The sequence below is a fragment of the Xenopus laevis genome, chromosome 7L (assembly GCF_017654675.1).
Source record: "Xenopus laevis strain J_2021 chromosome 7L, Xenopus_laevis_v10.1, whole genome shotgun sequence".
NCBI lineage: Eukaryota > Metazoa > Chordata > Amphibia > Anura > Pipidae > Xenopus > Xenopus laevis.
Genome location: NC_054383.1, coordinates 91,438,907 through 91,466,489, shown reverse-complemented (window position 1 = coordinate 91,466,489; position 27,583 = coordinate 91,438,907). Strand labels below are relative to the sequence as shown.

Sequence of the window (27,583 nt, the reverse complement as noted above, 5' to 3'; positions counted from 1 at the left end):
ATTCAGTAAGAAAAGGGCTTATCACTTGAAAAGTCATGGATGAGATTCAATTTGAGATACAATCCAATTCAGAAAAGCTTATCTCACAGTTTACACGTGAAAACTCTATTGAAGTCTATAGGGAAAAAATAGAACTGAATTTGGAGAAAAGTTTTTTCTCCTCTAATTGAATCATGTCAGTGACTTTTCACACGATAAACCGTTAGATAACTTTTTCTCACTGAATTGAATCTGGTCCACTGTCTCATGCCCGATGCAGGTATGCAGTATCTGGCACTTACCATAGTATATAGGGAGTTCAAGTCTGTGCCCCTGGACCAATAGCTGATCAACCATAAATATCAGGATGGGAGTACCATGCGCAAATGTTGATGAAACATTGATGAAAAATGTTGTTTGTTGGGAGATGCCAAGATATAAGCTATTTTGATTTGTGCCCAATATTACTATCCAAACCTATATATTGCCTACTAGGACCGGCAGCTGAGTTTGGCATCCCCTCCTATTGGATTCCATTCAGTGCCATTACAGTTGGAAATCCTTTGTCATAGCAGTCCTGCCTTAAAACATGAAAGAAGCAACTCTAGTTATTCGATTTAGAGTTAGCAAAATAACCCACTACTTTACAGGCTAGAAAGGAACAATATTCACTGTTGATACTATGGGTCATATTTAAATAGATCTGTAAAATATTTTTATGATAAAAAAAGGTGTAAAATATAATATATATATATATCATAAAGCTTCAATGTTGTTCATATGTGTGAATTAATGCCATGCATCTTAATCACAGAATTTAATCTCAAAGAGCTTATTGGCATTTTTCTAATGCACCTTTTGTGCCAGACTACTGCAGAAAATAATGTTCTTATTTTACAGCCTCTAGACCTGGCCAGTTTTTACATGGCCTTTTTTTCAAGCTAACACTTCTTTTATGCCCTATTCTTACGCTTGGCGGCTCATTTGCTTAAAGATGGCGTTATAAATATGCATGATTTTACACTGTGTACTGTATCATTAATGTGTGTTCCAGTGCCACTCTTTTACACAACTTTATAAAAATTCAGCTGAGCGTTGCTTTTTTTCTACTTGCTGCTGCAGTGTCTGTTGCCTAGACTTTACCTCCCAACATCTTTTGGGTACCTCGTTAGGGTGGGAAGTGAAGAATATTATTAGGATTGATTAATATATGTAGTGATACCTTTTTAGAAGTATCTGCTCATCTCTCCGCTGGTACCTAGAGGCCACATATATTCATGCGTGAAATAGATTTAGTTCAGAGCTAGAATGCTGGGTTTAATTACTGCTGTGAAAGTTAATTCTTCCCCACATTCCAAAGACGGATCTCTCCTTCGTTTTGTGTTGCTCCTTCATAGTTCCACGTGTGTGATGGAAAATAATATCTCTATTTAATACCTATGAAAAGACAGCAGTAGCTTTCACAAGGAGGAAACTATCATTTATCTGTGAGAGAAAGTGCAGGGTGGCTTGAGGGGTGGGGGATGTGAGAGATCCCAGTCTGGATTGCAGGATTTCCGTCACATATGGAAAAGGTTAATGTTTCGGGTCTCCCAGTAGTGGATACACAGGGTTTTTTTCTTTAAGGGCTATTCCACACGGGGAGATAGCCACGCGTTTGCGGTCGCGGCGACAAAGCGCCGCGCCAGTCGCCGCGACCGGCGCAGGCGACAGTTTTGTATGGGCGCCTATGTAAAAACGCCTGTGCTAACCACACGAGGCGATGCGCTTTTCAACAGTCGCCTGAAAATGCCTCGCCAGGCTTTTTCAGGCGACTGTTGAAAAGCGCATCGCCTCGTGTGGTTAGCACAGGCGTTTTTACATAGGCGCCCATACAAAACTGTCGCCTGCGCCGGTCGCGGCGACTGGCGCGGCGCTTTGTCGCCGCGACCGCAGACGCGTGGCTATCTCCCCGTGTGGACTAGCCCTAACTCTCACCCCAGGACATGGTTTCCTAAGTAAATGCAGGGGACCTCTAAGAATCCCAAAAACCATAGGCATTTGGCCAGCCCTCTTAACCCCTTTACTACCAGTTCTAGTGGGTTCATAGGTCTACATTTTTTTGTTATTGATTCTTTTCAGAGTTTCAGTCAATGACTATTTGAATAAAACTGATATACAGTAATTTTACCAAGCTCAGAAAAACCTTTTCCCCAAACCAAGATGCTAAATGTGACTATGCGATTTGTCATACAATTTCCCATCTGCGCTCCATACTGCTCAGTAACCCCCTCAAGCAGTTCTTGTAGCTCATGATGAGGCTTCGTAAATGGAAGTATTTTTAATCAGTGCCATAAACTGGCAATTATAATACAGTTATTATTCTTAGAACAGAAAATTATATAGGACTTATCTTAACCAGTTTAATTCTCGATTAAATGTGTCTATACACAGCAGCAGAAAAAAAAAGGCCAGAAAATCTTGACTTTCAATACCCCCTGTGTGGTACATTTTCTAGTTGAGGGCCTTAAAATTTGGACCACCACTTGCAGAGCTGTTCAAGGATTTACCAAAAAAATGCTCCTCTTACAAAAATGCCTCCTAAGATGTAAAATTATTGTCCTCCTAAAGTTTGTGATGTGAAATCTGCCATAATAAATTGACTTATTGTGAGATATTGTGCTTCTTCCATTAAACAATAACTGGATACCATAGTGAGGAAGCAGCCCTTCCATGGGCAATTCAAGCCAAGTTCTGTTTGTTGGGTGAACAAGCAGGTCTAGTGACTCACTTTATAATCACTCATTGTTGGCCATATCCAAGATGTGGTATATGGCTACCTTTAAGCTTACCCTACAAGTACCTTTATCAGCATGTTTGTGGGGAGATCGCAACCAATATCTATGTACCATGGTATCATTTGCCATGGTGTTTGAAAATGTCATCTTCAGAGGAATCATGTTGGCCAGCACATGGATTGCTTCATCTAATTGTTTGGGCTGTCTGCCTGCCTGTAGTGCAGAGAGTAGTGGCTGCCTTTAGGTGCTGGCTGTTGGGGAATAAATGTAGTGCAGAAATAGTAAGAAAACCACTGGGTTTAGTTTCTGCTGAAATTTATCCAATTTATATTTACTATAAAATGGGATTTCGGTATTTTCACACCCGATGACTGGTCAAGATAAATTAAAAAGGAGCTGGTACAGAGGTTGTGAATGTTAACTCTGTATACCATTAAAGTGGTAGTTCACCTTTAAGTTAACTTCTAGTATGTTGTAGAATGGCCAATTTTAAGCAACTTTCCAATTAGTTTTCATTTTTTCTTTTTTCTTCTGATTCTTTCCAACCTTCAAATGGGGGTCACTGACCCCATATAAAAAGAGATGCTCTCTAAAGTTACAAATGTATTGTAGCTTTCTATTTAGCCCCTCTCCTATTCCTATTCCACTCTCTTATTTAAATCACTGCATGGTTGCTAACGTAATTTGGACCCTAGCAAGCTTAAAATGGAAACAGGAGAGCTTCTGAATAAAAAACTAAATAACGCAGAAACCACAAATATTAAAAATTTAAAACCAATTGCAATTTGTCTCAGAATGGCATTCTCTACATCATACTAAAAGTTAAATTTTAAGGTGAACACCCCATTTAAAGATCTGGATATGAATGACCCCTAGTTCCACATGACTCTTAACTGGGCTGAATTGGAGATGGAATATGTTTGTACTGTACTAGCTGAGCTGGATTGGAGATTGGATATATTTGTAGATACAGGAAAGTATCTGTAAAAAATCAAGATTCCAGAGTATAGTATTGATCCTACCCAGCGATATTAAGTACTGATAGTGTGTTCTTTTTAGGCTTCTGTTATGGCACTAGCAGATTATGCTCGGTAGTGCAGGAGTTAACATGGGAGCAGCGCTTGGCTTGTTATTTTTCCTTTCTGTGCTTCCGCACGCTCTTCACAGCTTGCTGCCGATGAGGGACGTGCAGCGCTGGGATCAATTAAAGCCTGACGAGCCCTGACTGGGGAGCCTTTCCATTTCAGCCCAGCTCCAGATGTCACAGCTGGGGATGCAGCTGTTTTGACCTCCTCCTGCAAGCCAGGGAGGTGGGAGCTGGGCTGGGAGGGCTTTATGATATATTAACTGTAGCTCTAGCAATAAACACCCAGAGACCATCTCGTTCCCCTTCTGCAATGTCTGACCCCTTGGTGGGGCACATGTTAGGCAAGGTTATACAAACGAATTGCTGGGCATCCTGAGAATAGACCTCCAGTAATACAAGTCATTACTTATTAATTTTATTTTCTTCCAAGTATGAGGTACCCCTCTTTGAACACGTCCATCTGGTGATATTTTTCAGCTTACAAGGGATGATTGCGTGCTTTCCTTAATGAAAGTTCCAGATTTTTTAAAAGTATTTTTACGTAATAGGGGTTGGTTAAAAGGCAGGTGTGGTTATTACGCTCTGAATGCCTTTCTTGTACTGATGGGATACACATGCTCTTGCGATCATGAAAGAAGAGCTTTAAAGAATAGTCCCCTTCCCTTCTGGTGTCACTGTTTTATGCCTGCATGTCCTTTCTTGTTATTAATCACGAGTCCCTAGACATTCGCTGACTGCTGCTAACTGCCCCATAGCACCTTAATAGCCATAAATGGTTTTTATGATCTGACTGCTATCTTTTCTCTCTGATGCACATTCAGTCACACTGGATACTACTTGTTTCATGCCTGGCATTGAAATGCATTTCGCTTATCCAAAAATTCCCCAATTTTCATCATGTTTCTCTATATAGTTTTTATATTGTAGCTATGGCCTGTTATTGGACTGATTATCTGAATAGGCCTTTAGAGCTCTTGAATTAAATAATTCAGCATTAAAAGCACATTACTGTACAGTGGCACAGTAAGACAGTCAGAAGAGCTTTGGAACCAAGGCAAGGGTGGCATTTTGTGTGCCAGGCCCTTAGTACTAACACTCTGTTGCCAGAACTAGTGGCAGACACAAAGCAACACAAGAAGGGAGAGGAGAAACTAAACTTTGTTATTGTGGTTCATTGGATTTGGACAATAATATGGCAATAAACATTTTCTGCAGTTGAGTCCCCTTCATTTTTTTCCAAAATGGCTGTGCCCTATACAGTTGCCTTTTTTGTCTATTCCGGCCTTGAAAAAATATGTAAAAGTTTTGATCTTCTGTCATAAAACAGGGTCTAGTCCTCATGCTGTACAAATATTATTGGCTCCAAACCAAATATTAGCAAAGAATAATGGCTAAAATGTGGCAATCTGTATGATTCTGGGAATTCAAATACAAAAAGAGGTACATTTCTGGAGGTTAGGGACAAAATAGGTATTTTTTTTCCAAATATTTGAATAAGGAAATTGGTTTTAGCTCATGAATGTTTCATAATTAATTTTCATGCACTGGAGTTGCTTACAGCTTGGGTCCAGACCACATAAATGTGTGAATCGCAAAATTATTTTTACCCTATCAGGAATAAGTTAGGGCACAAGGCAAATGAAACATTTGGGAACCTCTGTACTATAATGTATAGTATTGTATGGCTTCCCTGGGATAAAAAGGTAGATTGATGGATATATATCACCTTAGAGTTTTAAGATCTGTTTAATGGTAGCTTTTTATAGTCATGGAATACTCATGGTGTGACTTATAGTTTACAATAGAAAGTACTTCATAATGAGTATGTAGAAAGCTGCACATGCTTTTTGATGGAAGAGAAATCGCACATGTCCTTGCATTAGGCATCATTTTGCTTGTAGAGCACCACCAAGATGTGCAGGTCTTTTTACATGCTAGCAGCAGCTACAGTTATGGTAAGGAGACAGAACAAGTGTTGATGACAGCTACACGAGCGGTAAATATGTTCTAAGAGCTTGTTTCAAGAAACATAAGTGAGAACAAACCAGAATAACAAATGGAAAGATATCTCTGTCCTTTTTTAAAGCGACCCTTTATTCTTAGACTATCTTTCCCTCTGTTCTTTTTTGAACATAATGGGATGGAGGTCTAAACCTTTTACAGCCTACATAGGGCTGAGAGGAGGATGTTGTTTGGCCCAAGGTTGGTGGTGTTCTTTATTTGTAACATACCACACTTTTGTCATGACCCATATTAAGCTTCCCTCTTGACTTTGATTAGAGCAGAGACATTTCAGTAGATTATAACAAGGTTACTTGGATGAAAACTAGAGATGCACCGAATCATTCGGCCAAATCCTTCTGCCCTGCCGAACCGAATCCTAATTTGCATATGCAAATTGGTGGAGGGAAATTGGGTGACTTTTTGTCATAAAACAAGGAAGTAAAAAATATTTTCCCCTTCCCACCCCTAATTTTCATAATCAAATTCGGATTCGGTTCGGTATTCTCCTGAATCTTTTGCGAAGGATTCTGGTTCGGCCAAATCCAAAATAGTGGATTCAGTGCATCCCTAATGAAAACCTGTCATGATGTTCATTGTCCTATAGTTTCAGATATATACTGGACAGTAAGCTAAAATTTGCCTTTAACATACTCTACTTGGATGTCAGATTAGGCCGCTTTAAGGTCCCCTTTGGTGGTCAGCTCCACAATTGGGAAGCCATTGAATTAGCGTAACAACGTATGGATGGGGTTGAAAGGAAATTATGCATTTTCTCATCTGACTAGTAGTTTTATTTCCTCTATGGGATATATTCACTGCAGGAATGCATTTCAATTTTTTTCTGCCTCGGATCACTATATAAATGCTGCTGGGTAATCAACTGACTGTATGTAAAAAGTTGGACAAGTGTATAACGTTTTGCCATTCTTTGTTCTGTGTGTGGGTTGCACATTCTGGGTCGAACAATGTTACTTTTATGTAAAAACAAGTAGATTTAGTCAAGTCATCAGATAAAATGATGTTAATATGGAGTATTATACTGTATATACATATATATCAAAATAAAGATCAGCAAATAACTAAGAAAATAAAAAATAACTAATAATAAATAAGAAAAGTGTGTAACGTATATATATATATATATATATATATATATATATATATATATATATATATATCCACTCAAATATGCTGACGCACACCAGGATTTTTCTTCAAGTGATTTATTTTATTTCATCGACGTTTCGATCCCCAGGGGGATCTTTATCCCCCCTGTTATACAATGCCTATTTAAGGGAGTTCCTTCATTTCAAAACTTTCCCTTTCAGAACCGGGGTCGTCTAGCTGAGAAAAGGACCATTCCTCTGCCACCCAGCAGGATACCCAAACAGGAGCCTTGTTCAGTTTTCTCCATAGGGGAGGATAGTCCCAAGGGGAATGGAGAACACCCGTCTGTGAAACTGGAAGAGGATCTGCATATCAGTATCATGAAAAGAAGGTACGTGTCCTAACGAGACGCTCCATTTTACAAGCTCCCCTTGCCCTGAGGGTAGTGGCTTTGAAGAACCGTCATGTGTGGGCTCATTTTGGCTGCTTCCCTTCCCTTCATGCTGGCAACATTTTCATGGAAACAGGATCTGTGCATGCCTTTCGTACAGCACCTGCTGCTTTCACTGATCCTATCCCAGGATGAGGGAGGGAACTGTGAGCACGCCACTGCTTCTGCAATAATTTCAGGAAAGCAAAGGGCCCGGCTGGGTTGCAGCTACCTTTCAGCTTAACAGTATCTATCTAATGTCACAACTGGCCAAGGCATGAATGGTATAGTGATTCTCAAAACTATACCAGGCAAAAAAAATCTGCCACATGGGATGGCACAATAATCTTCCAAACCAATGTTAACAGCAAATATATCGCTTGTCTCAGACATGTTACTTGGACACATTCCAGATGTCATGCAGTCTGGAATTTTAGACTGTGACTGAACCTGAGGTTACCCTAAGGCCACACTTCTCTTTTAACTGCTTAGTTCCTGAAAAATTATTATTCATATTAGTGGACCTGACAGACTGTACTGATAATGGCACTGGGGGCAGATATCAGCTTTACCCAACATTGTCTAGTGATGCCTCCTATTGATTTTAATAGTATGCAATAATCACAATGTGCACTATAGCTTTTTCAGGCTGAATGTGCCAGTGTTACCAATCTCAGGTATATCTTATTTCATTGAATGAATTGCTAACTCAATAGCCCTAAATCTATATTTTGATCCTACACCTACGCTTTGTAGTCTAGCCCTTCTCTGAGTTATCCCTTGCTCCCAGACTCCCCTACATTGACTTGGACTTTTCTTGGGCCTCACAACCCAGGCTCTGAATGTTTTTCACCCTCTTCACTGAGATTTCCAAGGATTCTGTAGCATAACACATTCTTAAAGAATTTAAACACACACACAGAGGCTACACTGAGCTCAGCCTATATCCCTGTCTCTCCCTTAGTTGCAACTTAAAGGGATCCTGTCATCGGAAAACATGTTTTTTTCAAACGCATCAGTTAATAGTGCTACTCTAGCAGAATTCTGCACTGAAATCCATTTCTCAAAAGAGCAAACAGATTTTTTTATATTTAATTTTGAAATCTGACACGGGGCTAGATATTTTGTCAATTTCCCAGCTGCCCCTGGTCATGTGACTTGTGCCTGCACTTTAGGATAGAAATGCTTTCTGGCAGGCTGCTGTTTTTCCTTCTCAATGTAACTGAATGTGTCTCAGTGGGACATGGGTTTTTACTATTGAGTGTTGTTCTTATATCTACCAGGCAGCTGTTATCTTGTGTTAGGGAGCTGTTATCTGGTTACCTTCCCATTGTTCTTTTGTTTGGTTGCTGGGGGGGGGGAAGGGAGGGGGTGATATCACTCCAACTTGCAGTACAGCAGTAAAGAGTGATTGAAGTTTATCAGAGCACAAGTCACATGACTTGGGGCAGCTGGGAAATTGACAATATGTCTAGCCTCATGTCAGATTTCAAAATTGAATATAAAAAAATCTGTTTGCTCTTTTGAGAAATGGATTTTATTGCAGAATTCTGATGGACAGCACTATTAACTGATTAATTTTGAAAAAAAAATTTTTTCCCATGACAGTATCCCTTTAAACTTCCCATACACTAGAAGATGGTTATTTAGCTAGGTTGCCAAAGAAGCAGAGTTTTTTTCAGTTGGCCACCCAGGTGTTAGGCCAGTTTGGGCAAATCAAATATTTTATCCATCGGTCAGGCCGGATTTACAAACTTGTCGCCCCTTGGCCGGCTCTACTCATCGCCCCCGCTCCTCTGCCGGTGCCGTCCCCTTCGCTTCCCCTGTCCAGCACTGTTACCTCCACTTCCGGTTTCCCCTGTCCAGCGATGTCCCCTTGCCTTCCAGGGCCTTCCGCTTTCTGTGCGTGTGCATGCGCATAGCTTAACACTCTGGAACAGTACTGTGCCATCCCCTTCGCTTCCCCCTGTCCAGCACTGTCGCCTCCACTTCCGCTTCCCCCTGTCCAGTGATGTCCCTCCCCTTCCAGGTGCCGTCCTCTTCCCCCTCAGTGTGTGCGCGCGTATGCGCACATCTTAACACTTGGGAACAGCACTGGTGACTGACGTGAGTCTCCAGTGCTAGTTACTGATGCGGCTGGGCCGCCCCTGAAATTGCGCCGCCCTAGGCCCGGGCCGATGTGGCCTTGCCACAAATCCGGGCCTGCCATCGGTCAGCAATCAGATCACAAACGGGGCCTAACAGAGCCTTCAGTAAAGGATGAGATTTACAGTCTGATGTAAGTTTTGCAGCCTTCCTAGTTAACTGATATCTGAGTCCCAATCATGTACTGGTCAGCGAGACTCTCCTACACATGTGCCAATAAGCTGGTGACTCCGTGAGAAATTATTAGTTGGCAATCAGTATTGATCCATGTAACAAACGATGCTTATTGATATTGCTTGATGAGAAACCTACTGGTCTCTGTCTTCACACAACCATAGGACTTTATTTGAAGTCCTGGTTTTTAAAATTTTATTGCTGTTTATTTTGTGGGTTAAAAAGTTCACTACAGCACATGAGCAGAGTGTTGACTGGTTGCTTTGGAAACTTGGTCTGTCTTACAACTCTTTGTATTTGATGCCCCCAAGAGAGAACGAAAAGTATTTCCCCATAGGCCATTAAAACTGCATTTCAAAGGCTTCATCATCAAATTTAGGGTTCTTTATGTTTCAGTTAGTAGAATGGCATGGTTCATGCAACCTCCTTTGGGAGGCCATGGCCTCTGTCTCACTGATAACAATAAGCTTTTCCTTGGAGAGGACTGTGGTGCCCAGACCATAAGACTAATAAGGTTTCTGGATGCCAGATAACAAAGAATTTGTACTGGGGGAAATATCTGTAGCATGAAGGATGATTATAGCGTATTTACAGCCTCTGCAAATGTAGTTTTTTTCTTATCCAGACAGTCATCCAGAATCTGCACTTTTAGGTATATTAACAATATTAAGCACTAATTTTAATTACATTTTCCCCTAAACACCCACTTTTCAGTAAGAACCAACATTTTAGGGACCCTGTGTAATGAAAATTGGTACCATTGGGAGGTGTGCTAGTGTGATTTGCTTAATATGGTGATTTAAGGGGGTTTTTGAAATTAAGTTCTAGTAACCCATAGCAACAAACCAGATTTTTGCTTTCAAAACTGATGATTGGCTATAGGTTACTAGTGCAAACATGGCACCTTTTATAACATTACCCCATTAGTGTCTGAGACATTTTATTGCCTTAGAAATATTGAAACAGATTACGAAGGAGGGGAGTTTTTGTAGCCAGTGCACATTAAAAAGGTCTAGTAGTGCTTAGACTTACTGCATGGTTTACATGACCTTCAGATTCCTACCATACTACAGCTTTTTCTGAAATAACTATAATGACACCTAAGACACTTGCTTTGATTAATTTCAATTTGTGGCATAGTGTCTCTGATGGATTCAGCAAATACATATTGATCTGACTTTATGGAGTCCAAATAGACACCAGTGCTTATAATGTATACATTGATTGTCGGTAGAAACAGTACAACTTCTAGCACCCAGCAACAACTGAAGGGAGTTGTATACTAACAACAGCTGCAGGGCTGTAGTTTGCATATCCAAGTCAGTACAGATTGTTTCATTTTGATCATTTTAAGAATAATTAATCACTTAAAAATAGTCCTTCATTTTCATTAAGTAGTCTAATTGCTTAAGTCATTTTCTTTTATCTCTCTTTACACACAGATATATAATTATTACACATCACCATAAATGGTTCTTGGAAAAACCCTGCTTTTTCAGAGAACAAAATCCTTTAAAGTAGTATGCACTATGGCCGATTTCTGGGGCAGGCTCGTAACCAAACCAAAATAGTCTGTAATGTTAATAATGTCTATACCGTTGACATTTCTGCATTGCAGGGCACTGTGGGTGTCAGGCACAGGAAGGGTGAGAAGGCATAGGTTGCAAAAATAGCAGTTACACTTTAATCCTGCTGCATTCCCAGAAGCACAAAAAAATTAAATTAAAACGTTTTGAGTTTCTGTATTGTATACTGTATGTCTATTTATCTACAGTGAAACCTCAATCTAAATCTAACTAATTCTGTCTCTACGCACAGGCATATATTTTTAAAAATGCATATATAACTCTATTTATTAAAACAACTATAATAATGTACATTAAACTGGCAGATCTATAGCGACCTTTGCATTAGCTCTTAAAAGATCATGACCATGTACTGTACCATCCAAGCTGCATCCATTTTCCAAATACTAAACAAAAAATTCTCGCCTGCCTTGAAGGACTTAGAGGATGTTACATAGGAAGAGGACAATAGCATGGGAGAGAGGCAGCAACACAGTGAATAGATACCTAGAAAATTAATACAGTTTTTAAGCTAAACTAATGTGCACATACAACTATACAGCTTTGGCTACTCTACAAGTTGCTTGTCATTGACTTTGCTTGAGCAGACCCCTTGACATTGGTCAGGGAGAGCAGTCAGTTTAAATATATACGCAATCACTGATATCTGCCTGTATTGCCACTATGGGGGTCTTTAGTTGGACTCCGAAGAACTCGCTGTGATAAGTACAGATCTAGTACTCCTTTCTTGCTGAACAAAGTTACTTCCAGGTCTAATGACTATGGGGCTGCTGAATAGGAGAGAGCAAACTTCAAATATGCTTTGTTTTTTTTTTAACATGATAGTGTGGCCAGGCCATTTGCAGGTGTTGGTTTATTGTTGTTTACAAAAATAGTTGTATGGCCCCTTTCACAAATATCAAAGGGGAACTAAGCTATTTTCCAATTCCAATGACAGCAGCTTAAAAACCCAATTTTGTAGCTTTGAAGAGCATTTGTTTTTTTTAGATAGGGTCAGTGACCCCCGTTTGAAAGTTGGAAAGGGTCAGAAGAAATAGGCTAATAATTAAAAAACTATAAAAAAAATTAATTATGAAGACCAGTCTAAAATTTTTTTCTTTTGGGGCTTATTAAAAAGTTTAGTAACAGAAAGAGATACTGTGCTGTGTTTCTTTCCCTAAAGGGTTTTCAGCCAATGAGTAAAGCAAAAAGCTGACCTCTATGCTTCTGATGGCAGTTGGGGAAGGAATGCATCTTACTGAAATAGAAATCAGGCAACCAGTAATCCTGAAATAGCTTTTTTATTAAGTCTTAATTAGTTAGGTGTAAGGTCCTCAGTTGCTGTGAAACCTCTTGTATGCAGGGATGTGATTAACTGATCTCCTCCTCCACACAGGTTACTCAGCAACAAGCTATCATTGGCAAGTTGACCCCCATTTGAGGCTTCAAATAATTAAACTTCTACCACAGCCAAGAGAATTGCTTCCCCGCCATAAAGGTTGCAATGCTTGTATAAAAGTCCAGCTGCCAGCCTAAGCCTGTAACTAGACTGCACTAAATCCTCTCTTTTACAGCATTTTTTTTTTTAACATAAGCCTCTTTTCCTCCTTGCCCGGAGCATTATAAACCACAGACTAAAAAGAAAAAAAAAAGTAAATGTTGTGACACAAAGGACTCTCTTGCAAAATGTCTTGGTGTCATTTCACGTCAAAACCTCAGTTTCCTGCAGCAGATAGAGATCCGCAGGATGGTTGCCATTGCTCAGGAAGAGCTGCCAGGCCCTGGGGTTTGTTGGTCAGGAAATGGTTACTGTCTGTACAGTTACAATGCACAAGCCTTTCCTGTGTGTAAATACAAGAGGAAAGGCACGTAAATGTACAACTTTGATGTGTGCCGTGGTGCACTGCAAAAGGAACAGGTGACCGAGAGCTGTGTATTTTAGACATAGCTGGCATGGCTGTTACGCTTCTCCCTTACACATAACACTTTTTTTTGTGTTTTCTGTTCCACTTGCATGGCCTAAAAAAGTGCTGGGAGTTGTATTGATTGCCAAATCTTACCCTCTCTTTTCTACTCTTTTCATGGTAGGGCAAATAGGGCATTTGGCCTGTGCTCAGAATCAAACGAGGGTAGAAAAACTTAATTAAAATATTGAAAAAAACTGTAACCATAATTAAACCTTTTCAGCATATACAGAAATATCCAGCTGTGGAGGGTGGTTACTAATTCAACATAAGGTTAAAGGGGTTGGTTAAGTTAACTTTTAAAATGTTTTAGAATGTCCTATTCCTAGTAGCTTTACTACATCTTTCCAGCTTTCAAATAGGGGTCACTGACTAGCAGTTAGGGGTGGGTAAAGCTGACCGGGCGCCCTAGGCAACCAAGCCAGCCATCTGGCCACTATGCTCTTGCATGTACCTGCCCAGTGCACAACCCCCCCCCCCCCCCATCATTGCTGGCTGCCAAAAGAACTATCACCCTGTAAGGCTACAGTTTTATTGTTATTGTTACGTTTTATGACTTATCTTTCTAGTCAGGCTTCTCCTATTCATCTTCCAATCAAGATCCACAAGATGCACACACACAGGGAGCATAGGACAGGCACACACAGGGAGCATAGGGCAGGCAGAGTATGGCACAAACACACACAGGGAGCATAGGGCGGGCAGAATATGGCACACCCAGGGAGCATAGGGCTGGCAGAGTATGGCACACACAGGGAGCATAGGGCAGGCAGAGTATGGCACACACAGGGAGCATAGGGCAGGCAGAGTATGGCACACACAGGGAGCATAGGGCAGGCAGAGTATGGCACACACACACAGGGAGCATAGGGCAGGCAGAATATGGCACACACACACAGGGAACATAGGGCGGGCAGAATATGGCACACCCAGGGAGCATAGGGCTGGCAGAGTATGGCACACACAGGGAGCATAGGGCAGGCAGAGTATGGCACACACAGGGAGCATAGGGCAGGCAGAATACAGCAGCAGACAGGGAAACCTATCAGGACTCTAAGATGAACAGTTCATACTGTGCTTCATACAGTGACATAATGCTGGTGCCCCTCCAACGTATGAGGTGTGAACAGGTGAACACTGTGGGCATTTTCAGTCTGGTTCAGAGTGTGGACAGTACATGGCTTTAGGGGTGTGAACAATATTGGTGTCAAAGGTGTGAACAATAAAGGAGGGATTACAGGTGTGAACAATGCATGAGTTTACTATCTGAATTTGAGGTGTAAACAATGTAGGGGCCAGTTAATCACAGTTCTGATACATTTTAAAATTTACACAAGGTAAGCAGACACAGCAGGCAGACTTTCAGGTGGGGGCCAAACAAGGGGGTTCAGCCCACCAGTTGGACAACAACGAGCTAGATAATTGAAAAAAAAAATGAAAACAAACTGTCTCAGAATATCAATGCCTAGGTTATAGAAAAAGTTAATTTAAAGGTAAACAACCCCTTTAAGGGTAGAGAGATTTAGTTGCCTGGCGACAAATCGCCTCTTCTTCGGGCGACTAATCTCCCTGGACTGCCTTCCCTCCGGCTAGAATCGAAATCGCCAACGAGTAGGGACTTTGTTCGATTCGTTTTCCGAAGTCGTCCGAAGTTGCCTCACGTGGAAACTTCGGGCAACTTCGGAAAACGAAGTGCTCCTAGTGCCATCCCACCGCCGATTTAGATTCCAGCGGGAAGGCAGTTCAGGGAGATTAGTCACCCGAAGAAGAGGCGATCTCCCCAGATCTTTGCGTGTGCCCTTACCCTAAAGGTTCCAGTTTTGGCATGCTATATCTACACTATATAAACACCCCCCACACACAAACATTTAAAAGTGAATGCCTGTTGCATTGTATGAAATATGGAACTGCGGGCCCCTACCACTTCTCTAAATCTGACCTTATATGTGTAATTCCTGTCCAAAGAATTCTTAAACTGTGTCTCTTTAACTCTTGGACCGTCTAAGCAACTTACAACCGATAAAGGAATGCTGGGAGTTGCAGTCAATTAAAATAAAGAATGAGCTTCCCTACCAGTGAGATAGTAGAATAATGGCAAAGAGGTTTATCTGCAGACTGTCTTTTCACACTTCCTTTACTCTTTTCCTGTTGCCAGTCACATTCTCGATCCGAGTACTTGCACATTTAGATGCACAATGCCATTAAATAGCAAAGGTAATGTGAGTGTGCTGCTAGTTCTTGTAAGTGACACTGGCTGCACACGGCTGCTATTTCCATGCACAAGCCTGCTCCTGCGAGGTTGGGAACCCTGGTGCGTGATACACCGCTTCTGTGCTTGTTAATCTTTCCTGGAATTTTCAGCAAGTGAAAGGTAGGAAGTACAGCCTCCAGGCATCCCTAGTGGTAACTCCTCATTTAACAATTTCAGCTCCAAAAGGATTGAACGTAGAGAAGATGTTATATGGACTTGGTTGAACAGCCTATGCCAAATTGGGCTAATGAGTGGGAATGACTTGGGGGGGGGGGGGCTTTAATTATTATATTAAGCACAGAAGCAAATTTACTTGACCCCCACATCAAAATCTTTTTTGGCCTCTCATCCCCTGATCAACCAAGTTCTTCAAAAAGATGATCTGTTTTGCAGCATATGAATAGAAGCATCTGGGTCTGTTTCTATTCTTGTATTACCCTGATTAAAGGAACAGGTAGACACCGACATACTTGGTCTAATTTTTTCTTTATGATTTTAGGTTATTTTCTATATTATGCCTCTCTCTTATCTGAAATGTAAAATATCCATTGATAACTGGGGTCAGCAATATCCAGCAACCATAAAGCACATTAATTAGGAAACTAGACTGTCAAGCTGTCGTCAGTAGGCATTAAGCTGAATGGCCTGCAAGGTATAACAGTGTGACATGCTACAGCCATGTCCAAATTCATGTAAAAGACCTCTGACCTGAACCATTTTGAAAACACCTTTCCGGAGCTTTATGTTGCTCACAGGCGCGGAAGAATTTCCTTTCTTCAGAGTTCTTACAAGAGCTCAGAGAGGGGAGCAGATGGCAACTGCTCTAATAAAATGGGATTCAGAGCCTATGAAGTTGAATGAGGTTCTTGCATCTCCCTGTGAGTTAATGCAAGGGCCGGAAACGAAAGCCTTGTATGTAAATGTATCACTCAGCAGCATAAAAGCCCATTAGCCCGATCAGAGCTCTGTTTACAAGGTTGTCTTGCTTTGTGCACATAAAGCGGCAGTTGCATTTCTCCCACAAAAGGGGCAAGTACAGAATGTACTAGCGAGCAGCTCTATATATAGCCCGGCAGATCCCCAGCTTCATACAGCTCTCCAGTGTGAGGAAATTGATAGATGGAAAGTGACGGTGCCTGCTGCAATGCAATTTTATTCTCATCGCAACTTACCTCATCTTTCCCTGGGGGGATATTATTCTCTCGGCCCACCTGGACTAGTGTTACTGTTAATCTCACATGAAGGGAACCCCCCCAAACTCTGGTGGTAACGGTTTCTTTGAAAAGTAATAATATGGAATGCTTAAAGAAGCTTTATAGACTGGGGGGGGGGGGTGTCTAATTCAGTCCCTTTATTTGCAAATGGATATTAATTCTAAGTGATTTGCTGCGGGAACACCATAATTTCCGCAGCATTTGCTAATAGCTTAGAAGCACAGGTTGATAATCCATGGCCTAAAGAGCCTCGGATTCTTTGCTCACCAAACCCTCAGGGTATGTTTACTGGGTACATGGTCTATAAATACTTCTTCATGCCAGTACTTCAGTACATCACAAAATCAACTGTACATACATTTTGATACGGTAACAAATACCGTGTTGAGATCCTTGCACAATGCAGTTTTTATAGATATGTTTCTAACCCTACTCTCAATAAGTGGACATTCATCTGGCCTTATAGGTCAAACAAAATCAAAGTAATAAAGCCAAGGCTCAGTCAGATGGACAGGGAGGTTGGAATTCCATTTTTCTACTTTAATATAGATTTTAGTATAGCCATGACCATGGTCTTCTTCTTAATTCTCTTTCTTGAGTGGGGATATTATTATGGACATGTCATACTCTGCCACAAGGATGGTGTTTTTAGCTGGATTAGGGTGGTCTAATAAGATTTTTACAACTCAGTGGACGTAATTTACTCTATTCATACAGAAAATCTTCAATGTCTATTCATACAGCAACACAACATAAACAGACATTAAAATAAACATGCTAGACTACATGTTATATTATACAAAGCCAATGTACTTTATAGGTAACATAGCCAATGTACATGTTAAATAGCTGCACAATTGTCATTTTATCTACACCAGGGGTCCCAAACATTTTTTTTACCCAGGAGCCACATTCAAACGTAAAAAGAATGGGGAGCAACACAAGCATGAAAAAAAGTTCCTGGGATTGCCAAATAAAGGATACGATTAGCTATTTGGTAGCCCTATGTGGACTGGCAGTCTAGAGAGAGTTCTGTTTGGCCATAAATTTGTTTTTATGCCATTAAAACTTGCTTCCAAGCCAGTCATTCAAAAGTAAGCACCTGCTTTGAGGCCACTGAGAGAAACATCCAAGGGGTTGGTGAACAACATGTTGCTCATGAGCCACTGGTTGGGGACCACTGATCTACACCATCATTTCAAGTACAAATGCTTTAGGTTGCAAACAGCAGGTTGAAAAAGTTGCAAAATGTAGTAGTTGCCAACATCTGAAAATAACTTTCTGCTTCGCAGCCTTCAAAATAAGATATAATGTGCCATGTTGCTATTCATGGTATTCTAAAATGGAAAAATGAATATATTGTCACTTTGTTAGATACATCCCTTTTCATTTAGCGTTGAGGTGACAATTGTTTCTAGCATGGCTGGTAAAAATGCAGATTTATTATGTTTATTATGTTATTAATAGAAAAGAAAGAAAGATATAGGACGTTTTTTTTTTCTTGAAAAGGTGACAAACCTAGCTGTTAATGAATTGGAAATTACAGACAGTTGGTAACTATTTACCTCTTATTGTTGCCACAAAACCCTCTGTCCATTTATAAAAGAATATCTTGGCCTTTTGATTTTAGGCTTGTACTTCTTATCCATCTTGGTGACTGTGCATTGATTGATCTGTTTATTTATCTACAGGATACGGGCGCACTGGGACTTAAACATCTCCTTCCAAGACAACTCTTGCAGGTATCAGGCGTTTTATTCTTTTTTTGTATGTTAGGATTATGGCTTAACATGCAGTTCATGTCAGTCTTGTCATTTGTCACTGGTGGAAATCCTTGTGTTGCTTGATATCTATTTTGTTATTGCCAGGAAAGGGAATGAAAAGATTACCAAACACCTATATTCTATTGTATTGCATGGCTTGACTTAAAGTGACAGTATACACCTAAAACACCTTTGTTAAAAATGACTACATCAAATAGGTCTATTGTTTTAATTTAAACAAATCCATATTTTCCCTTTTTTCTACCAATATTAAGCACTAATTTGAAAGTTGGGCTATGTTCACCGAACTCACCTCCCACTTCATTTATAAACAGGTAAATCTGTTCAGAGCTCCCTATCCATCTTTAAGGGTTGGGGCAGACGGGCAGATTCAGGGAGATTTAGTCACCTGGCGACTAATCGCCTCTTCTGCGAGGTGACAACCTCCCGAACTGCCTTCTGTCTGCTTGAATGAAAAATCGCCTGCGCTAATGCAGCCACGGCGCTTCGATTTCCGAAGTCGCCCAAATTTTCCTTGTGAGGCAACTTCAGGCGACTTCAGAAATCAAAGAGCCGCGAGTGCATTAGCGTAGGCGATTCTTCGTTCAAGCAGACGGAAGGCCCGTCTGCCCCATCCCTTAACAAACAAACCTCTCCCGTATCTAAGCAGCAACCTTTGACCAGCTTATTATCATGTGCTTCTCTTTGGACTGGTAATTTGTTTTATCCGCTCCTTTGAAGTTCTTTGGGATAAGGAAGTGACAGGAAGTACTATAGTGAAACTGGTTTCATATTCTTACGTAATGCCAGAAATAATAGTAACCGTAGATGTTTCTTAATTAAAAAATAGGCAAAAAGTATGTTCAGCAAAAGATCTATTCATACAGTTAAAATTGATGTATACTTTAAGTAGTTGACGTGTCCCAAACTTGTGTCTAAGGGTCACTTCTACTAGACATTGTATTTTTATTTTACATTTGGTTTTTCAAAGTTTAGTAGATTGTTTGATGTGATAAGTTACTAGTGATTTGTGGGCTGGCCCGAAGCCCTCAGGTGGGTTTGGGCTGACTTCCACACTAAGTCCTCGGGCCGTGGGTGTGTTATGGACTGAACTTTAGCCTCCGTTCGGCTAGTCTTACGCCTCTGTAAACTACTTTTTATATACTCGTGCAGGCCCCACCCCCTTTGTGATGTCACATTGGGGCGGGCACAGGTATATAAAGAGGGTAGTGTGCCGGGGTATGGTCGAGTACGGGTGGAGGAGCAGCGGTTTAGGATTGGGTGTGGGTCAAGGTTTTCTCACATCATTATTAGTTACGGACCAGTAGCAAAGCATTAGGATAAAGTTATATCAGGCTAATGACAAAAAAAACCTTGAATAGAAGTAAATATGGTTGAAACATACAGTGCTCTTTCAGTATAGACTTGTCAAAAATGCTTTCTGCTTTTCGCCTGTAAGCTGCAATAACCAGCACTCATAGCAAGTTTTGTAGCTAAAAGGCCACGCCAAAGACAATTTTTGTACACAGAACCTGTAATAATAGGGAAAGTTGAAACATTAGGAATGTTGCTGAAGCTGGTGATTTTCCAAAGGCCAAATGATCACATTATGTATATTTTCAGCACATTCATGTTTGCCCAAATCTCATAGCCCAGGTTTGCGCTGAATGATGGACAACATGGGATGGGGAAAGAAGGCAGAGTTTTCATATTTTCCTGAGGAGTAATGAACTGGATTATTTGGATAAAATGGAGTCTATGGGAGATGGCCTTTCCATAATTCAGAACTTTTCGGATAACGGATTTCCTGATAACTGATCCCAAACCTGTATGAATGATTCCGCGCCCAAGATACCTATCACTGTACAAACAGTGTAACATGATTTTGTGCTTTAATTGCATTTTCTTTCTGTCATGCCGAAGTGCCAGCTCCCCTAATATCCTGCCCTTTCCTATACTAATACTCCACCAAACTTCCCACCTCCTCCCATAATTCAGAATTTATTGTTAAAATCACATCTTTTTATTGAAAACTCAATAAAACAACTATTTCAACGGAATATTGCTGGCACTGTACTATAAATTTAAAGGCAACATGATACTGGAGACAATAAGGCATGTATGGCATATGCAGATAACTTGTATAATCTTGTCAGCAATTAGTTGTTTAAAAAAAATACTACATTTGTTATATTTTTGCATTGGGTAGACGTTACATGTGATCTAGGTTCACTGGCAGGATTGCAGCAGGACAGGAAACTAAGGAGCGTATAAAGCACTGAGATGTTTTAGGTGATATTTCAGTTGGAAGCGAACAGCAAAAAAAAAAAAGGAAAGCAGTGCTCCTAATAAAACATTTAATTTTAAAAAGCAGGGGTAATAAAGGTCCGTTATCAAAATGCAGCCGTTGATGTGGTGTCTTTGCCTTTAGAGTTATACCTTCCTTAATAGTTTTTCCTTCCTTTCCAAAAATACCTGACCCTAATTCCCTCTTCTTAACTGCTTAGGGGGTCATTCTGCCCCGGCTAGCACAGCAGTAAGGCAACGGCTTACCAAGCTTTTACTGACTGTATAAGGGGACTATTAACAGCCCGCTGCCTCCCTCCTACAGCTGTCATAACCATGAAACAGATCCCTTCAGCCCATGCTGACTCAGATAGCTATGTCTTACAGCATCTTCTTACGGGGTTGTCACCTTTTGTTGTAACTCCAAACAGAGGCGATGGTTGGCTGAGAGCAATAGAGCTTGCTATACATGAAGAATGCTATTATGGTTCCCTTTACCTGCTATAGATAGATGAGAACAAAACCATTGTGCCCAGACCTCTCCCATAACAGGCAACTAGCACCCCTGTGACACTTTATGTAGACACACCACAACCCCCATGCAGCTCAATGTGGTGCCTCACTTCAGTGCTAGACGGGCCATGAGCCATAATAAAATGAGGCATGTTGGGAGCTTTGTCTATCATTTATTACAAGACTTTTATGGAATATCATTCGTCATGCATTTATATAATTACTACAAAATGTCTAATGAACATGGAAGCAAAAGGTGACATTAATATGGTACAAAAAGTTTGCTTAACTACAGAAGGGGTGTAGCATTTCTTAAAGGAACAATAACATCAAAACATTAAAGTGTTTTAAAGGAGAACTAAAGCTTAACTAAAGAAGTAGGCAAAAAATGTTGTATATTATGTTATGGGCTTCTGTACCAGCCCAAGCTTTTAGCAGTAAAGATATGCGCCTCCAAAGATGTCCCAGTAGCTCCTCATCTTCTTTTCTACTGATTCACATGCTCTGTGCAGTGAATCAGCAGAAAAGAAGATGGGGAGCTACAATAACAATGCAATACACATAGAATACAAATGTCACAATATAAGGCTGATTAGTAATTATTACAGATAATTACTACATGGCAGTGAAGACACCAGTGCAACTAGTGCCAAAATGTAATATTCAGTCCAACCTCATTTTCTGCTTGATAATTTGTGACGACCCCTAAACTTAGCTTCTCAACAGCTGCTCAGAGCCCACTGAGCATGTGAGTGTCGTAGACACTTTCCAAGATGGTGACCCCCTTTGACAAGTTTGAAATCCTGGATCATTGCTGCCATTGAGAAGCTGAAACTTTAGGCTGGTGCAAGTGCAGTATATAAAATATGGAATTTTTAGGGTTTAGTTCTCCTTTAAAGCAATAAAAATATAATGCAGTGTTGCCCTGCACTGGTAAAACTGCTGTGTTTGCTTCAGAAACACTACTATTGTTTATATAAATAAGCTGCTGTGTAGCAATGGGGGCAGCCATTCAAAGTAGAAAAGGCTCAGGTTACACAGCAGACACTTTGTAGAATATAATGGTGTTATTAGTGGTGCTTGCGAAGCAAAGCATCACTACTGTTATCTTGCAAACTTATTTTTTTAGTGGTGCTTGCGAAGCAATTTTAGTGGTGCTTGCGAAGCAAAGCATCACTACTGTTATCTTGCAAACTTATTTTTATTCTTCTTCCGTATGAAAGTTTGGCGCGTAACTAGTCCCGCACCGTTTGTCCTAGACCCATGAATGAGGTGTCAAATCGTGCGGCTTAATCGGGAATGGGGTGGTATGACTTTTCTAAGGGGTGGGTGGTTAATTGCCCCTTGCGGGGGCAATTAACCACCCCGAAAAGTCCCATAGATTAACATTGAGGCCAACTTTTGACGGATTCTAGCGCAGAGAGGGAATCTTGTAGAAACGTTAAATTTACCACATTTGAAGAGGTTTGCGACCTGTGTCAGATGATACCCCACACGAGGGTATAAGTTTTACCCCCGGGGCAGGAGAGGTCCCCAAATTTGCCCCATTGACTTATAATGGGGAATTTATCGAATAATTAGTTTGTCGCAGACCCATGAATGAGGTGTCAAACCGTTCAGCTTATTCGGGAATGGGGTGTTGTGACTTTTCTGTCCTATTTTGGGGACCCAAAAAAGTGAGCGGAGCCGCAAACAACCAATCAGATTTTCCCTATTGACTTCAATGAGAAAATGTAAACAGCTGTAATTCTCACAGTAATAAAGCCAGAGCTCCCAAACTTGGCACCGTGGGTCACTGGGTGACTGCGGCCAAAATTTACAAAAAGTGGGCGGAGTCTACAACAGCCAATCAAATTTCAGCCATTCAATTAAATAGGAAAATTTTAAACTGCTGCCGCTCTTAGACGGTTAATGGCAGGGTCCTCAAACTTGGCACAGTTGGTCACTGGGGGACTGGGATTAAAATTAAGAAAAGTGGGTGGAGCCAAAACCAACCAATCAGATTTCTTTGATTGGTTTTAATGGGAAAAATTAAGAAGGCTGCCATTCTCTCAGTATTGATGTCAGGGACCTTGAATATCACAAATGTGGTCGCTGGGGGTTTCCACTTCAAGTTTAGAAAAAGTGGGCGGAGCCACCAACAACCAATCAAATTTCATTCATTGATTTTCAATAGAAAAAAATAGAAATGCTGCCATTTTTACACATTAAATGACAGCATTCCCAAACTTTGGTATGTTAGTCACTGAGTGACTGTGGTTCACAATTAGGAAAAAAAGGGGCGGGGCAACAACAGCCAATCAGATTTCAGCCTTTGACCTTAATGAAAAATGATAAACTGCTGCTATTATCACGGTTTAAATGCTAGGTGTACCAAACTTGACTCAATTACTCACTGGGTGACTGCGGTCAAAATTTAGGAAAAGTGGGTGGAGCCATAAACAGCCAATCCGTTTTCACCTATTGACTTCAATGTAAAATTTTTGATTACCGCCGTTCTCACAGTTTTAAAACCGGAGGCCCCAAACTTGGCACTGACCATGACTAGGTAACTGGGGTTAAAATTCAGAAAAATGGGCGGAGCTTAAAACAGCCAATCAAATTTTACCTAACGCTATTCAATGGGAATATTTAAATTCCTGTCATTCTTACACTGTTAATGTAAGAGTGCTCAAACTTGGTCCATTTGGTGACTGGGTTGCAAATTTTTAAAAGTGGGCGGAGCCAAAAATAGCCAGTTTGTTTGGATTGATTTCAATGGTAAAATTTGGTTGGCTTTAAATTTCACCGGTTTAATCCGGATTCTACCGACTTTGTGTACTCTCTAGGCACCAGGGGCGACTGGGCAAGACACCCAACATATATGGGGGGCCTGAGTTTTGCCACGGCAAGCACCACTCACATTTTCTTCAGGAAATGTACCTCTCTAGTCTGTTATACACTATTTAACCTGTGCTATATAGTCTATTTCCGCCATTGCTACACAGCAGCTTATTTTGAACTATAGTACTAACTAGAGTATAGAACTTATATGAGCTACAGTAGTATTTCTGAAGCAAACAGGTCAGTTTTACCTGTGCAGGGTAACAGTAAATTGTATTTTCATTACTTTAAAACATTTTCATTTTTTGTTGTTACTGTTCCTTTAATGTGCTTGTATCCAAACTAGCACCAACAAAAAACAGGGCCCTGCATTATTCCCTTTAGGCACACAGCACCTGAAGGCAAACTACAGTATCCAAGATCATGCAGATACACACAGCAAGATATTTTAAAACAATGTGATATTTGGATATTTGCTTTTTTAGGATTAGTTAGCTTCTGAAATGATAACAGATTAGGATATTTATACATTAGCGAAAGAGTCAAATACTTTTGTGTATCTGTCTAAATATTTCTATACACACACACGCATATATATAAAAAAAATAGTAAAGCTATATAATGATATATCTGCAGCAAAGAAAAAAGCTGTGTAACTGTATAGTGGCACACAAGGATAAAGGTCAGTGAAAAACATGCTTGCAGGGATTTTCAGCTCCTTGCACACGCTCTTGGGGATAATCAGCCTCTCACGCTTCCTCCCTGAGCCGCCGGAGCTCCCGCCCCCCCAGTGTCACTTATCGGATTTTATTTTCGGAGGTGGGAGGCTGCAGGGTTAGGGTGATTGGTTTCCTTATTGATCTGTGCGGCTCAGTATAATCCCTGCAGCTGCTGGGAGCTCGTTAAAGGATGGAGTGAGGCTGAGGGCTTTTACTCTTTATTTATATGTCTCCTGCACTCATATTTTATGTTGGGGGATGTGTCTTTTAAACTTAAATCTCATATTGGACTAGTAACCATTTTGTGGCCAACCAGATCTTCAGAGCAAAGCAAGAGTTATCCAGAGTTCTACAACAGAGGATATGTGTTGGTAGCATACTTTATGAATATTAGTGCTCAATCTTTTCAACAGTGTTTTTTTTTACCGATTTTTGCATTGAATTATTTTGATGACAATGTCACAGATTTATGAGCTCTTATACTACATTCAGATAATTACTTTGTGCTCTATGTGGCAGTTTAGAAGAACCCATAGCCCTTAGTATCCTGCACTTTCTGTGAAAAAATCTGTAATGTACTCTGGCTCCAAGAGTTCTTCCATCAGACGGCTAAATGTTGCAATGTCCAGTAACAGAACTCCTAATAATATGTGGATGCATGTACTGAAATATTTATTGGATCAACCTGTAAGTGCCATAGTAATAGTGTAATATCTGCTGCACCATAAAGCCTTTTAGCCTCATTGGCAAATAGATAGGACAAAGAACACTTAAGGTGGCCATATACTATTAGAGCTGCTCATTTGGTGAGGTTGCCAAACGAGCAGATCCTAACCTGATATCTGGTGAATCTGAACGTTCGAGGCTGAACGATCGGATTACAATGCTGCGAATGAACATTGTAAAAATGAAAAAAAATCAAACTTGCCTGATCAATATCTGCCTGATATTTGGTCTGATATCAATCTGGAGGACCCATAGGGAGGCCCCACACATGGGCAGATAAGCTGCAGAATCGGTCTAAAGGACTGTTATCGGCAGCTTTAATCTGCCTGTGTATGGCCACGTTTATACGTGATAAAGAGCAGACACGCAACCCCCATAGACTTAGCAGTTAAAAGGAGGTGGAACCTATGCTGCTGCTATGCTTATTGGGAGCCAACATTTCTCAAAATGAATTATTATAAATTAATTTCCTATTACACATGGGTGTTGCACACAAAATGCCCCATTCTTTTAGTAACTGTCCCATACAGTTATATCCCCCCTTTTTGGGATTAATGGTTTGATCAGGCCTCCCACAACAAAATATTGTCATAACACAATCTAGCAGCACGTGACGGAAGAATTTTAGTTTTTCCAGGTGGTCAGATATTTGTACAATTTAGCCACACACGTACATGTATCTGCTAATTGCACTGATCTTACCAGCTGGCCAGTAACTTCATACCTATAACAAATCACAAGTTTTTTAAAAAAATCTAGACATCTAGTGCATGGCCAGGTTAAAGCTGACCATAGACGTTCAGATTTTATTCCTTGTACGGTGAACGTTCGGATAGCGATCATTTGTTTGAATTGCACAATCTAAAACTAACCATTCAGATTTAAATTGTAGGATTAAAGTATGAAAAATTACAAATCAGACAATGTTCTGGCCATTAATTGACAGACATCAATTGTACGAAAGTTATGTCCTGGAATAGTAGTAACAGTCACGCATTAATATACAGTAATCAGAAAGGCAATATATGCAGAGATATGAGCTTTATCCAACAGAAATCTTCTAACCTGTCTGATCAACTAAACAACAAATCGCTATGGTATAAAAATTGTGGGGACAATTATTCTAGGGATCTGATGATTTTAACAAGTTTAAAATAAAGTCTGCTTTTAAACTCATGGATGGATTCAGTGTGCTCGTCTAACATATTTTGACACATGATCTGAAAATCTTTGTTTCGTACGATTATATCTGTGCGTCTGTGTCCAGCTTTAAAGACTTTTGTGTACAGCATCCGCAAAGGCTTTGCAGCAATTGGTAAGATACACTGTTCTAAGTTAAATTGCAAATAGTAATAGTAGTTCTGTACTACCTGAATGAACCATCTCAACAGAGATAAAATGATATTAAAAGAGTATATAAAGAAAACCTATGTGCATTCAAACAGTACATCTACTTTTTGAGCGATACTTTAAGCCCCTTTTGCAGGCAAAGGTTTAAATTCCCCATTGCGTTTCCTCATTTGTAGGCCTATAATACAGATAGAGAGAGTTAATCACCCCAAGGACTGCATGGATGGCATAATTCTGCAGACTACTGCTCCTCTAATGGGATTGGCAGGGTCAGTGTTTCTTGAACAGTTTAAGGCCGCTTAAGGCATTTGGTTAATTGATTCCAAATCACCTTGATTACAAGTATGCTAATTGCTTTTTCTGCTTCTTACTGTGACCTCCTCCCTGTCTCTGTCTCCCCTCATTCCCTCCTCCTTCCCCAGGTCAGCGAGAGGGTACCCTCCTGTCCTGTTTCCTTTAAAACGCTATTCCTTCCACGTCCAGCAGCTCTCGGAAATATCCATGAATAATTCAAGTTGGATTATGCTGAGGGTGACAGAAAGAAATGCCAATTGACCACTTAACTGCTGGACAGAGTGCTGCTGTGTGGCCAATTCTTGACATTGCAGTAGGAGGGCTGAGGGTATGAGTACTGATAAAAAGCAACCATCAGGTTTAGCATAAGATCATCTGAGAGCTGCCAAAATCTGTCCTTTGTAATGCTGGC

The 27,583-nt window shown here is 40.5% G+C and overlaps 1 protein-coding gene across 5 annotated transcripts in view; it reads left to right on the top strand.

The window, feature by feature from the left end:
• The window catches only part of LOC108696529 (sterile alpha motif domain-containing protein 11), a 122,693-nt gene that overhangs the window by 33,003 nt on the left and 62,107 nt on the right, over window positions 1-27,583 (top strand). For all 5 annotated transcript variants that reach the window (XR_005962553.1, XM_018225981.2, XM_041569333.1 and 2 more), the window contains exons 3-4: window positions 7,176-7,345; window positions 18,389-18,439. Coding sequence is in view for 4 of the 5 variants with exons in the window: in XM_018225981.2 (XP_018081470.1) it covers window positions 7,176-7,345; window positions 18,389-18,439 (221 nt within the window). In the remaining variant the exon portion in view is untranslated. The remainder of the gene's footprint in view (window positions 1-7,175; window positions 7,346-18,388; window positions 18,440-27,583) is intronic.